The sequence below is a fragment of the Pelobates fuscus genome, chromosome 2, assembly GCF_036172605.1.
Source record: "Pelobates fuscus isolate aPelFus1 chromosome 2, aPelFus1.pri, whole genome shotgun sequence".
NCBI lineage: Eukaryota > Metazoa > Chordata > Amphibia > Anura > Pelobatidae > Pelobates > Pelobates fuscus.
This window is the reverse complement of record NC_086318.1, coordinates 260,838,673-260,854,211: the sequence shown is the minus strand read 5'-3', so window position 1 is coordinate 260,854,211 and position 15,539 is coordinate 260,838,673. Positions and strand designations below refer to the sequence as shown.

The 15,539-nt window shown below is 42.4% G+C and overlaps 1 protein-coding gene across 1 annotated transcript in view; it reads left to right on the top strand.

Annotated features, from left to right (window-relative positions):
- The window catches only part of FAM120B (family with sequence similarity 120 member B), a 144,931-nt gene that overhangs the window by 55,938 nt on the left and 73,454 nt on the right, over window positions 1-15,539 (top strand). Inside the window, exon 4 of the mRNA XM_063443360.1 lies at window positions 8,360-8,461. Within this exon, the coding sequence (XP_063299430.1) occupies window positions 8,360-8,461 (102 nt within the window). The remainder of the gene's footprint in view (window positions 1-8,359; window positions 8,462-15,539) is intronic.

Here is a 15,539-nt window from a genome sequence, read left to right as displayed (position 1 = left end):
ATCGAGATCTTGTCAGTGAAGTGAGTTGCAAAGTCTGAGGCAGTCAAGTTAGTATGAGTTTAGTATAAATTTATAGTGGAGAAAATCAGAAGCACAGTGAGACTTTCTCCTTCAGCAGTTGTGGAGCTTTTTTGTTTCTTTTTTCCCTAATATTGTTTTGTTCTTTATTATGATACAGATGCAGTCGTTTAGTTGATAAAGCCTTTTGTACACTGCTTTGTATTGTAAAAGTCGTAAATATGTTTCCTCATCCAGTTAGTTTGTTTGACCATAGTGTTTTATTATAGTAAGTTGAAATGAATATACCCAGTATGTGATTTAAAAAAAAAAACATTATTTTAAATTCTATAATATTTGCTTTTCATAAATTTGAAGTGTATTTAAATAGTGTTTGCTGGCATTGAAAGCTTATGAGTTTATTAATAAGGAGTCCTATGTCTTTAAGAAAAGCGTTTAAGGGAAGGTATATATTATGAAATTAACCAGCCACACACTATCTTGATAAAAGCCCAGTTATAGGGGCAAAATGAATTCAGTGACTGTTAAGAAGATAATCCAGACTACTGAAAATCACCTTGCATACAAAGTACCTAAAATGCTTATGCCACTGTATAGTCAGCCTGATTCGCAGGGGTACTAAAAGACTGTGAACTACAGTGCGTTTATTAATTAGTGTTACAGATGAGAACAGTTAGAAATAGCTAAAGCATATGACCTTGTATTCTATTGAGTAGATAGTTTGCTTTGCATGAATAGTCCCTAAAAGTAAACCAGGGATTACATATTATCTACTGTTGTGCATATTTGGCTATGAGTGAATTTTGACATATGGCAGGAGTGCTATATACTGTGAGTTTCCTTTATTGTTTGATTTAGTATATGGTCTTAATTAGGGATCAACTGATATCATTTTTACAGAGCTAATACCAATTATCCGTTGCCTTTGGGGCCGATTGCTGATAACTAATACTGATTTTCTGTACAGTTAAAGTTTTGAAAAAGTAACCATTTCTACACAAATCTGTCATTAGCTGCACATTCTGACAGCAATCACACTCCTATCACTCTCAGGCAGCCAGTACATGCTGCGATCACAAGAGCTACAGTGCTGTTACTGATAGGAGTGGGATTGTTGAAGGATTGTGAGGTTGGAAGTGAGGTGGGTCAGGAGAGATACAGTAAGGAGTGAGGGGAGTCACACACCTAGCTACACTTCTGGTACTGCTGACACACTTTACTTTTATGAAAAATAAATACACTATCAAGCTAAAATAAAAAATAAAAGCTTTACATGCTCAAATAGTCACCATACAACGCTAAAGAGATAATCACATATATAGTTGATGGTATGTCTTGTAAACATCCAAAAATAGCTAACTGTACAACCGATGGAGTCCAGAGCTCTAAAACCTAAAAAGTCAATAAATTAAAAGTATAAAAATAAATAAATAAAAAAGATAGAAAAAATGTGGAAATAAATATACCATTGATTGCTATATTAACCCTTTCCTGACGGAAGACGGAAATTTTGCGTCATGCTTGTCCTACCATTAAGGACACATGACAGAAAATTTCTGTCATTTACTAAAGTTAAGCCCAGATCGTGGGGTTAATGCTCCTCCAGTCTGCCTTGGTATCAGAGGGAGACCAGGAGCGCCAGATCGCACTGTCCCTCTAGCTGTGATCTCTCTGACAGGCTGTGATCCACCTCCCTGCTCTTCCGCGTTCAGTGTGAAGTGCAGGGAGACCGATCAGCAGTGATCTGCTTCTCTCTGTAAAAAAAAATAAAAATAAAGTTTCAGTTAAATTCTACCCCCTTCCCTGCTTTAATAAAATTAACCCCTTCCCTGCCAATTGATCACTACAGTGATCAAAATACATATCACAGTATTTTACCGCCTTTTAAATTACCCTGGAGTGTATTCTTTAAGAAATGGTATGCCATTATGGTGTAGTTGGAATATGTCACCTGATAAAGTGCTCCAAAATAGGACAGGGACACAGCGCAAAAATGTATTTTCTTATTCTTTAAGAAGTGGTATGCGTTTGTGGGGAAGTTTGAATAACCAACTGTCTCAACTACTCCAAAATGGGACATAGATCCAGCGTAAAAATTCAAAGTTTGGAAAAAATGGAAAGGCTGTGTCTAAAATATGCCCCTTCGACGTCAACATATACCTGGCAAAGGTACATACGGGGTTATTCCTGTACTCAGACAACATAGCTAAGCAACATATGAAATATTATACAGCCATAGCACACATGGGGTTTGCAAAATATACTGTATAAATGATATAGCTAGATTGGACCATGCAGGATCCTTCCCTGGGAGGTATATCTCCAAGTCCATGCCAGGCTATCTAACTGAGATTCTTCCTACTGCTGCAGATGTATCCCGGCTGTGATGGGAATGCTAGTTCAACCATTATCTTACAATCTATTTGTTTCCCATGCGCCTACTCCAAAAATAGTACCCAGTGGCTACTCAGCTAAGGAATTAACTACAGTTTAGCGTGTTACTCTATTTTGATTTATTTTATTTCACTACGTTAATGTCAACCCATATAGTATGTCTCAATCAATCCTATTGCCCTCTTATTATCTGACATTACTTGTATCAGTCTGTTTATTACTTTAAAAAAGTGCAGTACCACATGCCACAGTATTATGCTTCTTGAGATGTCTGTATTTGCTGTCGTGGCATAACAAGCTCGTCTGTCAAACTTTTGCACAAAAAAAAAAAAGAATTATTAAAAAAAAAAACTTAACTTGTCATGTCTCTTTTACAGCACTGTAACTTCACAGAATAGTATCTAGGTCATACATTGGGCATATTGTTTTACTCAGAAGATGTAACTGAGCATAATTTGGGGGATTTTATGACAGTGGTACATATGAAGTGTAAGAAATACCCAGCAATAATGCAACATGTATGTGAAAAAAATTTAATTTCTTTTCCTCACCACAAACATTGACATAAATTGGTGGAAAAATAGTGACAAGTTAAGGCACAGTATACGCCATATAAGATACCCTCGAGCAGGGCTCGACAAATCCCAGGCGCAAGGTCGCCATGGCGACCACTACACTTGTCCTGGCACCTGGGATTTGTGAACCTGTTCAGCCCCCGAGGTGACTGGCTGCCTGAGAGCAGAGGCGGGCAGTCAGATCAAGGAGGACTGAGGTGGCCGGCTCATTGAGAGGTAAGGGAGGGAGACCGACTCATGGAGAGCTGTGAGAGGGAGGCACGTGGCTGACAGAGGGAGTGGGGCAGCCAGCCCATAGAGAACTGAGGGGGTGACGGGGTAATGGAGGGCAGAGGGAGGCTGGCGGACAGATGACTTAATGCTGCGGCGAGGGAGCTGTAATGTCCCTGCTCTGCTCCCTCACGCGGCTTGCAGTGATGCCGGGCATGGGCGTAGGAACCGGGGGGGATGGGGGGGAGGCATCCCCCCCAGCAAATCATGCGGGGGGGTCAGGTATGGGGAAATCCCCCCCAGCTCCGCCGGCCCCCCTGATTTTGCAGCCGCCCGAGCGCTCTGTAGAGAGCCTCAGGCGGCTGCAGCTTTGCCCGGGCTGGTGCGTCCATGAGGGCGCACCGCCCGGGTGCAGCATGAAGAGAGGAGCTGACTGAGTGTGCACTTCCTGTTAGTCCGCCGGGTACAGGAAACAAAGACTCCCTGAAATAGGGAGGGAGGGGGGGGAAGAAATAGGGAGGGAGGGGGGGAAAGAAAGAAACAGGGAGGGGGGGAAAGAAATAAACAGGGAGGGAGGGGGGGAAAGAAAGAAACAGGGAGGGAGGGGGGGAAAGAAAGAAACAGGGAGGGAGGGGGGGAAAGAAAGAAACAGGGAGGGAGGGGGGGAAAGAAAGAAACAGGGAGGGAGGGGGGGAAAGAAAGAAACAGGGAGGGAGGGGGGGAAAGAAAGAAACAGGGAGGGAGGGGGGGGAAGAAAGAAACAGGGAGGGGGGGGGAAGAAAGAAACGGGGGGAAAGAAAGAAACGGGGGGGGGAAAGAAAGAAACAGGGAGGGGGGGAAAGAAAGAAACAGGGAGGGGGGGAAAGAAAGAAACAGGGAGGGAGGGGGGGGGAAGAAAGAAACAGGGAGGGAGGGGGGGGGAAGAAAGAAACAGGGAGGGAGGGGGGGGGGAAGAAAGAAACAGGGAGGGAGGGGGGGGGAAGAAAGAAACAGGGAGGGAGGGGGGGGGAAGAAAGAAACAGGGAGGGAGGGGGGGGGAAGAAAGAAACAGGGAGGGAGGGGGGGGGGGAAGAAAGAAACAGGGAGGGGGGGGGGGGGAAGAAAGAAACAGGGAGGGGGGGGGGGGGAAGAAAGAAACAGGGAGGGAGGGGGGGGGGGGAAGAAAGAAACAGGGAGGGAGGGGGGGGGAAGAAAGAAACAGGGAGGGAGGGGGGGGAAGAGATTGACATCCACCACACACACACAGAAACACACAATTAATCCGTACACACACTCAATGCACCCCTTACAGACGCACACCTTGCAGCCCTTACACATGCAAACACAGATTCACACAATGCATTCCTTACACACATATCAGGACATCCCCTACACACTCCACCCCCTGTGAACAAACTCATTGGTGGAACATGAAGGTGGACCCTGGGATCCAGACCTTGAGCTGTGTAAAGGGCCCCCAAAAAATGGAGCTGCTTCCCGTTCTCACAGAACATTGATTTTTGTGACCACAGTTACAAACAGCCTCCAGAGAGCCTGTTCTACACCAGACCAGTGGAGCCAGACTGCAGCTAGAGCCCATCATCATCCTCATCTGGTTGTAAGTAGGCAATCTAGCATATTATTCGTGGCACTAATCTCTAATTTACCTCACATTAAAGAAACACTATAGTCCCCAGAAGCACTGCAGCTTAATGTAGTGGTTCTGGTGTCTATAGCCTGTCCCTGCAGGCCTTTTAATGTAAACACGTCGGCACTCCAGCACTGGCGTTAGTTAACATGGCAGAAAAATAATTGGAAAGGGTTAGGGGGGTTACTAATAAGGATAGGGGAGAGGGGTAGGTAGAAAAATAATTGGAAGGGTTTAGGGGGGCTACTAATATGGATTGGAGGAGGGGGAGGTAGAACAATTATTGGAAGGGGTTAGGGGAGTACTAATATGAATGGAAGAGGTAGGGTGGGTTCTAATATGCATGGAAGGGGTAAGGGGGTACTAATATGCATGGAAGGGGTTAGGGGGGTACTAATATGCATGGAAGGGGTAGGGGGTTAATATGCGTGGAAGGGGTAGGTGGGGTTCTTTTGTGCATGGAAGGGGTAGGGGTGGTTCTAATATTCATGGGAAGGGTAGGGGTGGTTCTAATCAGGAGGATCCCGGCGCTGTATCCGGGTAAGTAAAACCCCTTCCCTGTAGTGACCCTTTAATGTTATTATTTAATCATTTATATAGCGACTGCAAATTCCGTAGCGCTGTACAATGGGATAAACAACTCCTAGTTTACAGAATAAGAATATACCCGGCGAGTAAAAATGCTATCCACCCCCAGATTTTTTTTGGTTCCTACGCCCATGATGCCGGGAGCCGGGTTAAGACGTCACTCCGGCCCCCGGCTCACTAAACAGAGAGGGAGCTGAGTAGGGAGATGACAGCAACCCCACTGGACCCAAGCAAAAGCCTATCCGCTCCAGCTCTCCAGAAGTAAGGAGACTAAGTGGATTTAAATAAAGTAATTACTTGTGAGTGTGTGTGTGCGTGTGTGCGTGTGTGTCTGTGAGTGTCTTCCCTCCAATCACATGGGAAAGGTATTTTTACTCTCCTTTTCTTTCCCCACGCTGCACTGAGTAAAAACCAAAGAAAGTTACCTGTGCTCTCTCCTAAATCCCTATGTATATTTAAACAAATGGAGGTCATTTAGTTACTCCAATGGCTGTTGGAGGGAATGCCCGCCTGCCAACGTCAAGGCAGACCTCCCTAGACGGGTCCTACACTCACCTTGCTTCCTTGAGCCTCTGGTCTGCCTTGACGTTGGCAGGCGGGCATTCCCTCCAATGACCTCCATTTGTTTAAATATACATAGGGATTTAGGAGAGCGCGCAGGTAACTTTTTTTTTTTTGGTTTTTACTGTATGTATTGGAAGATTATTGTTTATGCACGACAAAATGCCACTGCACCAATTTAACTTTGCACAGTGTGAAGCACTGACCCAGAAAGCACCTCTAGAGGGCGTCTGAGTGACTGTTGCTAGAGGTGTTACCAGGCAGCAATGTAAACACTGCCTTTTGTCTGAAAAGTCAGTGTTTACATTGAAAAGCATTCATGGACAGGATATAGACTTCAGAACAACTGCATTAAGCTGTAGTCGTTCTGTTGACTATAGTGTCCCTTTAAGAATTGTATTTTTCAGTTGATTTCTCAGGCTCCTAACTTTTCCAAGCAAATTTGCCAAGCCCTACCCTGGAGTGTCTGCTTTCTCAAATGGAAGCCCTTTGTGCCACAAAATGAGACATAGACCCATCAAATCCATCCATGAAAATTCTAACTATAGAAACTGAAATAGCCTGGTCTCTTATATGGCATTGTAGCTTTACAGAATAGTGACAAAGGCATATATTGGGGGTATCGTTGTACTCACTAGATGTAGCCGAACACAATAGGGTTCTGTACAGGAATAGCACACACCAGCTTTACAAAATACACATTACAAAAACTTTGTTATATGTGTAAATGCCAAAATAGAGAAAAAACACAATTTTAGTCCAATATTTAGCAGAGATTGGCGATGAAATCGCTACGTAAAAAGTGTCAAAATAAACTTAAGTAAATAGCCTGTGATTTCTACTTTATATAAATATATACATTTGTGTGGCTTTTTTGTGATGGCTACTAAACTTACAAGACAAACATACCAACTACTAAAATTGTTTCACATTGAAATTTTATTTTAGTCATTGTATTTTGTGACCTGTAACTTTCAAAATAAGATTAAATCATACACATATTATGTACTCTAGAAATATTTATTTTGAATTACTTTTCTGAAGACATATTATGCACACGTTAATATTGCATAAACTGGGGGACTTTTTTTTTCTCCCCCCCCCCCCCATTTTCTGGCATTTTTTTACAATTAATGAGAATTTATATATGTATATATGTATATGTGACATCGAATTAAAGCCCTAATTGCCCTCTAAAAATGGTACATAATCTGTGTTGGTGCAATAAATGAGAGAGATGCAAATTCTGGTTGAACACAAACCGCAAATAATGCAAAAATTGATTGTGTGCTTAAAGGACCACTATAGTGCCAGGAAAACAAACTCGTTTTCCTGGCACTACAGTGCCCTGAGGGTGCCCCCACCCTCAGGGTCCCACTCCCGCTGCGCTGAAGGGGGAGGAAGGGGGTTAATCCCTTACCTTTTAACCCTCGGTGCTGGAACTCTCCTCCCTCCTCCCTGATGTCATCAGCTGCATTCGCGGCAAGAGCCGCTCGCTTTCAGCCAGTCCATAGGAAAGCATTTTCAATGCTTTCCTATGGACGCTGGCGTCTTCTCACTGTGAAAGTAACAGTGAGAAGCGCGGAAGCGCCTCTAGCGGCTGTCAATGAGACAGCCACTAGAGGCTGGATTAACCCATAGGTAAACATAGCAGTTTCTATGAAACTGCTATGTTTACAGCAGGAAGGGTTAATCCTAGGTGGACCTGGCACCCAGACCACTTCATTAAGCTGAAGTGGTCTGAGTGGTCCTTTAAGGGTAAGACAAGTTTCTGAAGCTGTGTATTTAAGAGGTTAAAACAATCATAGTATGATACACAGAATACAGGATGATGTAGCAATCTGTTGTCAATTCTGGTACAGGATCCAACTAGTAACAGTGTATACAGTATAGAAAATAAAGTGTGATGCAGTTGGTCCACTCAATCTGCAAAACTAATTACACCTCCATAGTGTACTCTATAGGTATTCACTTTATTAAAACTCAGTATAGAGCACTTATCCATCCGGAGACACAACTGCCAAAGTATAGTTCCTCTTGGTATCCTTAAGTAAGCTTTCCTCTCAGGTACCTGTGTCTTGATGAGACTCTCAGACCTTTATCTGAGGGACGCAGGACTACCAACAAGTCCAAGACGGAAAGCTAGAATAGTCATAGTATAGTCATACACAGAATAGTTAAACAAGTTTCATGGAAAACTCAACCTCATCAGAATCTTTTTTAAAACAAACTAAAGGATCCTAAAGAGACACTACTTTGACAGAGTTGCTACTCTACTGTATTGTCTAACATATCAAATCCCTGCCATTTTATGTATTATGGTATGATACCATCATTTTGTACTTTTCTATTTTCTAATGTATTTTACTGTGTATGTGATCTCTAGGTTCTCTCTGTAACGTTCCTGTGGTCAGGGAATGGTATGTCTACCCTGGGAATCAGCTGCACCAACCAGATCTAGTACAAGCTGTTCCACTCTCTACTCCTGGTAAGTTGTTTACATTATAGCAGTTTAATCGATGAGTACAATTAATATAATGTAACTGCTATTATTTGTTATTCAATCTACTTCAGTACATTTTGTGTATGTAATGCATACTATTTTAAAAGAAAGCTGTCTTATTTTATCTTTTGGGCATAATCCAGTGAAAATTATCGAATTTTGACTGCAATTCCAGTTATTTACTTAATGGAAATATAGATTTACTACACGGCTTGACAAATTTGCTTTCAATCTAGGAGCCAGCTAAAAAAGTTAGGAGCCAGTTCCCTCACTCCCCCCACCCCCTCCCCCCAAGACAAAAATACAATTCTTAAAGGAACACCATAGTCACCAGAACCACTACACCTTAATGTAATGGCTATGCTGTATGTAGCCTGTCACTGCAGACTTTTCAATGTCAAAGCTGCCTTTTTTACATTGCTGCCTAGTAACAACTCTAGTGGCTTTAACGCAGATGGCCACTAAAGTGTCTCCTATCTCAGTGCTGCACCTACATTCAGCGTCTCCACACTCTGCATGTAGGCGCTGTAAGTTCCCCATAGAGATGCTTTTATTTATTTAATGTATCTCTCTGAGGAGATGCTGATTTGTAATTGATAATCTCCGGTAAGGAGGCGGGCCAGCTCTGCCGAGACCGGCACAGCGCTGGAAAAAAAGAGGAGTAAAAACAGCATTACCATGTGATTGGAGGGAGCTGATGACCTAAACATACACATTCACTGACTGACACACACACACACACACACGAACACAGACTGACGCACACTGACACAGACAGGCAGACACACACACACACAAAGTATTTATTATTGATACACTCAAATATACACACAGACAACAATACATATAGACATACAGTCATAAAATAAAATTTAAAAATATTTTTAGCCCCCCTCCTGCTTAGGTTCTGGAGGGTGTCTTCCCAGGGCTGTAGTAGGACTGTCAGCAGCAGGTGACATCAGGTTAGTGGGACTGGCTGCGGCTGATGGGAGAAGGCTGCTGCTGTTTAAAACTCCTTCCTTCCCCCTGCTCTTGTCTCTCCAACCCTGTGCAGCTCTCCTGGACTAAGTGACGGGAACTGTAATAACTTCCGGTGCTGAGGTTACACAGTCTGCGTCATGGGGGCGAGGGGCGGGCGGGGAGCAGGGTCGGCTATGCAGCATGGGGGCGGTAGGTGGGCGGGGAGCAGGGTCGGCTACACGGCAAGGGGGCGGGGAGAAGAGCAGTCTTTACCTGGTGTCCTGCCACGTTAGCTTGCCATTCCCCTGTACAGGAAGTAATCACAGTTCCCTTCACTTGCTCCCGGCACACAGAGAGCTGCACAGAGATTGTGACCTTTTGGATTCAGGAGGGTGTCATCCCAGGAGTCCAGTAAGACTGGCAGCAGCAGGTGCCAGGACAAAATATTTAGTCGCCACGTTGACCTGGCGCCTGGAATTGATCGAGCAAAGATTTAAAAAAGCCTAATACAGGTCATGCTCACTTTGTGACTTACCTGTATAAGAACGGTTCAGACTTATAACCAGCACTCTAGTGCAGGGATTTGAGGGATTCACCATGTTAGAGAACTGGTCTATATTTGGGAAATTTAATTATGAAAAGTCCTTTCATAGTGTTTAAAAATCATTGCCTGTTGATTGAAATTTAAACTCTCCTGTTTATAGTTATTGCAAATTTTCTTTTCATTAATTTATGTACTTACCAACGCCAGTCATGACACTGACCTTACTCCCTCATATCCTCCCCTCCTATCCGGGAACCCAAGTGCACTTCTTGCACCTTACTCTTCTTCTACTTCGCTCTTTCTCTCTCCTCTTTCTTCTCTTTCCTCGCTTTCCTTCATCTTCTGGTGCTATATGTGTAAATAGTCTGTTCATGGTTACTTCTTTTCCTTCCCCCTTTCCATTCACACCCCCTCCCCTTTTATATATTTGCTACATATAAACAGGTAAGTGGTATCACCAAGGGTTGGCACAAACAACAGAAGCACTCTTCTGTGACATTGTCACTATCCCCTTTCTTGGCTACCTTACCAAGGCTGCAAAGTCTTCTCAACCCTTTTTCCCTCCTCATTATCTTTCCTCCTTCCTCACATGATCGAGTTTAAAGCAATTTTAGAGCAGGACACACTACTAATGTCGTTTCATCCTAATAAACTGCTACTTATTATTATTATTATTATTATTATTATTATTAGTATTGCCATTTATATAGCGCCAACAGATTCCGTAGCGCTTTACAATATTATGAGTGGGGGGATGTAACTATAAATAGGACAATTACAAGAAAGCTTACAGGAACAATAGGTTGAAGAGGACCCTGATCAAACGAGTTTACAGTCTATAGGCGGTGGGGTATTAGAAACGTAAGGACAGGAAATAACAAATAGGGTGGGAGTTGAAGCAGAGCTGGAAGAGAGAGCAAAGCACTGTTCTATAGGAGAGAGCAAGAGACAGGTATCTAAGGTAGAGATTACTCTGGGAGGCCATAAGCTTTCCTGAGGAGATGGGTTTTAGGGCCCTTCTTAAATGAGTGAAGACTAGGGGAAAGTCTGATGGCAGTAGGCAGTCTATTCCATAGGAAAGTAGCCGCCCGCTACACTCCTTGACATTTTTCTGCCATCTTCACCAACTGTACAGATCCTAGGCATTACTTAGCATGGATCCCGCTATACTCCTTGACATGTTGCTGCCATCTTCACCAACTGTACAGATCCTAGGCCAAAGAGTGCTTCAGCTCCAACATACCCCCACCCCAGCAATGTCCTTGGTGTGTTTCTTTGTGCAAAAGAAACAAAACCCCAATAAACTCACCTGTAATCCAGCACCAAGACTGTTTCCTCTTGGCAGCCAATTCATCTCTTCTAAGACCATCCATTGTGATATTTGCTTCTATTTGGAAAGCATTAGAAACATACAGGGTATGCTCATCAATTACCACTCCATGACAGTCAAATGATTTTCACAGGGCAACATTGAATCCAAGGCTTTGCTATGAGAAGCATTAAGTGTTCTGCGTCTTATGTGTGATGACACTTGACTGTGAAGATCTGGGATTTACTGTAACAATTATCCCCACCTTGCGGTATCTGCAGTAATTGCCTCCTTGACAATAATGGAAGTACCGCTCAGCGGCCATGCGTCAGGGTACCTGACTCCTGCAACATGTTGGTGGACGCATGCCGCTGCGGATCCACGCCAATTTGTTGCCCCACGGTGGTGATGACGTCGGCGTGCATGTGACGTCTCGTGGGCGAAAAAGATAGGGTCTCTGCAGCAAAAAATAACCTTTTTAAGTAATCAATAAAGCACTAGGAAATATATACATTGAGAAAATGCATCAAAATAATATACAAGCTTACTGTGGGTATAGCAAATCATAATGTATCATGACATTTAGGTAATAGTACTTCTAATAAATAAATAAAAAATCTAGAACTATCTTTAAATGCAAATCAAGTTTGTCAGTATGTCAAGTTATTTTTTTTTTCTTTTCAGTGTTAACCTGTTGATAAGTGATTAATATGTTTATTTAAGCTTCTTGTCTGGGCTAGTATGCAGACCCCCCACTGTTAATCCCTTAAAAGTCATACAGAAGCAGTTTATATGTAAACAAAGGCCTGTCCATTTAACCTTGCTGTTTATTTTACTCTTAATGGGGTTTAGGCAACAAACAGAACATGCCTTTCATACCTCTATGTGCCATACATTCCTTCTTTCCTTTTTTAATTAACATCAGAGTTGGTTTCATATGTGTCTTATTTACCAATGGGATTGAATTATTGAATACTACTGTCATAACCTGAAAGTATCACTGTCATTATTGGCAAAAGTCCCAAAAGTAATGTTGACAAAGGCCTCTGTGCATGCCGAAAAGTTGCTCTTTTTTCCAGTAAATTTACTTTTTTACAATATCCTGAGTGCCTGGACCTGACTTTCATCATATCTGCTAAATTGGGATTTGTCAACCGTGGGCCTGGAGCACCTGGATTGTATGCAAGAATACAGGATAATTTTGTGTATACCAAAAGTAGCAATTGGCATCTGGAGTAGTAGAAAAAATACTCATTGATGCATTTTAAAATAAAAATTAAAAAATATCATAAGAATTTTCAAATCATAAAAGTATCACCAATTAATCTGCAACCCTGTTCATGCAATGATTTTATAGTGTCCCCAATATGCTCTCAATGAACTGACAAAACTAGGGAAACTGAGTTACCCCAGGCTCTATAACATTACAATTAGCTGTAGTGATTATTGTGCCTGAATTACTCCTTTAAAATAATAACTTGACAAATACTGACCTAATCTCACGTCAGTAGTCTGGTAGTTAGTGGTGGTTGTGTCCCTTTGCTAATATTACGCTTTTTATTTCTGTAGAAACAGAAATTACTGTTTAATAAGAAGGGATGTTGGATGTTTTTGATAGGCAAAAGAGAATGTAGCACACATCCATCTGGACGATTATTCTGGTTGATGTAAGTAGTAGCTTATGCAACAATCTTTCCTTGCCAGTATATATTCGTTTATGGAATTTCTCAAACACAATGTGGTCGGCACAATAAAAACTTATTTTTGCCTTCTATTGTTTAAAGGACCACTCTAGGCACCCAGACCACTTCAGCTTAATGAAGTGGTATGGGTGCCAGGTCCAGCTAGGGTTAACTAATTTTTTTATAAACATAGCAGTTTCAGAGAAACTGCTATGTTTATCAATTAGTTAAGCCTTCCCCTTTTTCCTCTAGTGGCTGTCTCACTGACAGCCGCTAGAGGCGCTTGCGTGATTCTCACTGTGAAAATCACAGTGAGAGCACGCAAGCGTCCATAGGAAAGCATTATGAATGCTTTCCTATGCGACCGGCTGAATGCGCGCGCAGCTCTTGCCGCGCATGCGCATTCAGCCGACGGGGAGGAACGGAGGCGGAGAGGAGGAGGAGAGCTCCCCGCTACAGCGCTGGAAAAAGGTAAGTTTTAACCCTTTTCCCCTTTCCAGAGCCGGGCGGGAGGGGGTCCCTGAGGGTGGGGGCACCCTCAGGGCACTCTAGTGCCAGGAAAACGAGTATGCTTTCCTGGCACTAGAGTGGTCCTTTAAATACTGACAGGGTTATTCACTGAAGTCCAAATTACCTTAGGTCAGATTAGTAAAACTCATGCAGTTTTGTATGTGGCATCCAGACTGCAAAATTCAGACACCAAAGCTGGACTGGGAAAATAAAATAGGCCGCACGTTTTCTAATCAGAGAGGCACCGTAGTAGGGGGGAAGTGTTGTGTTTTCACTAATTACAAAAATGTCCCCTGAAAGTGAGCATGTTAGTTCAATGCTCTTCTAGAGCAGACCTGCTAAGGAGCTCTTGCATAGTAATAATGCCCTGTGTAGTGCATAGCTCTGTGCTTGTTTGTGACTTGTCTCTGGTGTCTCCATAAGTTGGATACCAGAGGACAAAAAGGCCAGTAGAGAGTATTGTGCATGCGCTTGGTGCCTGCTTGTGGTATTGTGTGTGTATAGAGTGAGCTGTTTGTGATGTGGTGTTTTGTGTAAATAAGTTGGTTTTAGATATGTTTGTGGTGTGTGGCTAGGGGCAGAAAGTGTGTGCATAGGCTCTGTAGTGTGTGTGTGTGTGTGTGTGTGTGTATAGGGGATATAGTGTGTTCGTAGGAGGTACATAGTGTGTATATGGGCTGTAGGAATGTTATTGTGTTTTGTGTGTAGGTGATGCAGTGTGTGTCTATTGTGCATTGGGGATACATAGTATGTATATGGGATTTTGGGTGTGTAGGTGGTGCAGTGTGCGCGCATAGGCGATACATAGTGTGTGTGTGTGTGTGTGCGCGCACATAGAGTGTGTCAATAAGAGATCCATTAGGAGTATTTTAATAAATATATATGCAATGTTTTTGTTTTGTTGTCACAGCAATATGAAGACCATAAAACATTAAAAAGAAATAAAAATAGTGCTCACTGTAAAAAAGATGCCAGGAGTGTAAAATAACAAATGGTTACACACAGGCAGACTACTCAATGAATAGAGCATAAGTGGTATAATCTCCACCTTGATAATCACCATTCTAATGGCTGGTAATATGCATGCATACATTTCTACTTCTTAGATAGTGTGGTTTCAAGTACTATGTGTTAGGTTATACCAGAACCAAACGTTTTAGGTTCAAGGCACCCTTAATAAGTCAATATTTTTCCAAGGCGCCCCCAGCCAAAATAAATCTTGGTTGTATACATGGGGACAGTACAAGGCGGAGGTCCGGTGGAGAAGCCCTAGTGGTCCAAATGGGGAGAGTGGACTCTAGCAGCCTCGGGAGCTGCTAGAGTTTACTCTTGCAAGATTCAGAGCGCTGCCGTGGTAAAGATCACAAAATATCTTCAATTTTAACTGCTTGTACATCTTCTACAAAACAGTTTATCTGTAGGAGACACATCCATTTCATGAAAATATGAATTACTGCTAGGTGAAAAGCATACATTTTTTTTGTTCTACTACTTAAACTGCAGGTTGTATTGGCTTTAGTAGCACAGGCACAAGTCATTTTAGGCATGATATATTAATTTTGTTGATTCAGTTAAAACTTGCTTTTGTAAATCTCTGTTCAGCCTGTTTGCAAACCTGGCCCTATTTTACTATTTTTTCTTTATACACCTTAAGAAGAATTTCCCCTGCAATTCTTTTCATTGTTTCATGGACAGGAAGTAACTAAAATCCACCAAATAAGAATAAATCTCCTTTTATAAGGACTTGACATCCACTGTCACAGGTTCAGTGTGAGTCTTGATCTTAAATTTCTTTTCTTGAGTGATTTGTTTTAGTCTGTGGAGTAGTACAAAGCCTTTTGAATTTTGAACTTTGCTTTGCATTCCTGAAAGGCAAGAACCTTGCACAAGTTCACTGTTATCCCTTCCAGACTTACTGTGTGAGCCTGTCCTATGAATCAAACTGAACCTAAACCAGGTATTACAGACTCAATAAACACCTATGTTTAGCTTGTCTTACATACAAGGTTAGATTGTCAACTATTATGGTGTTCTATTGTGAGGAAAACCTTTTAAAAA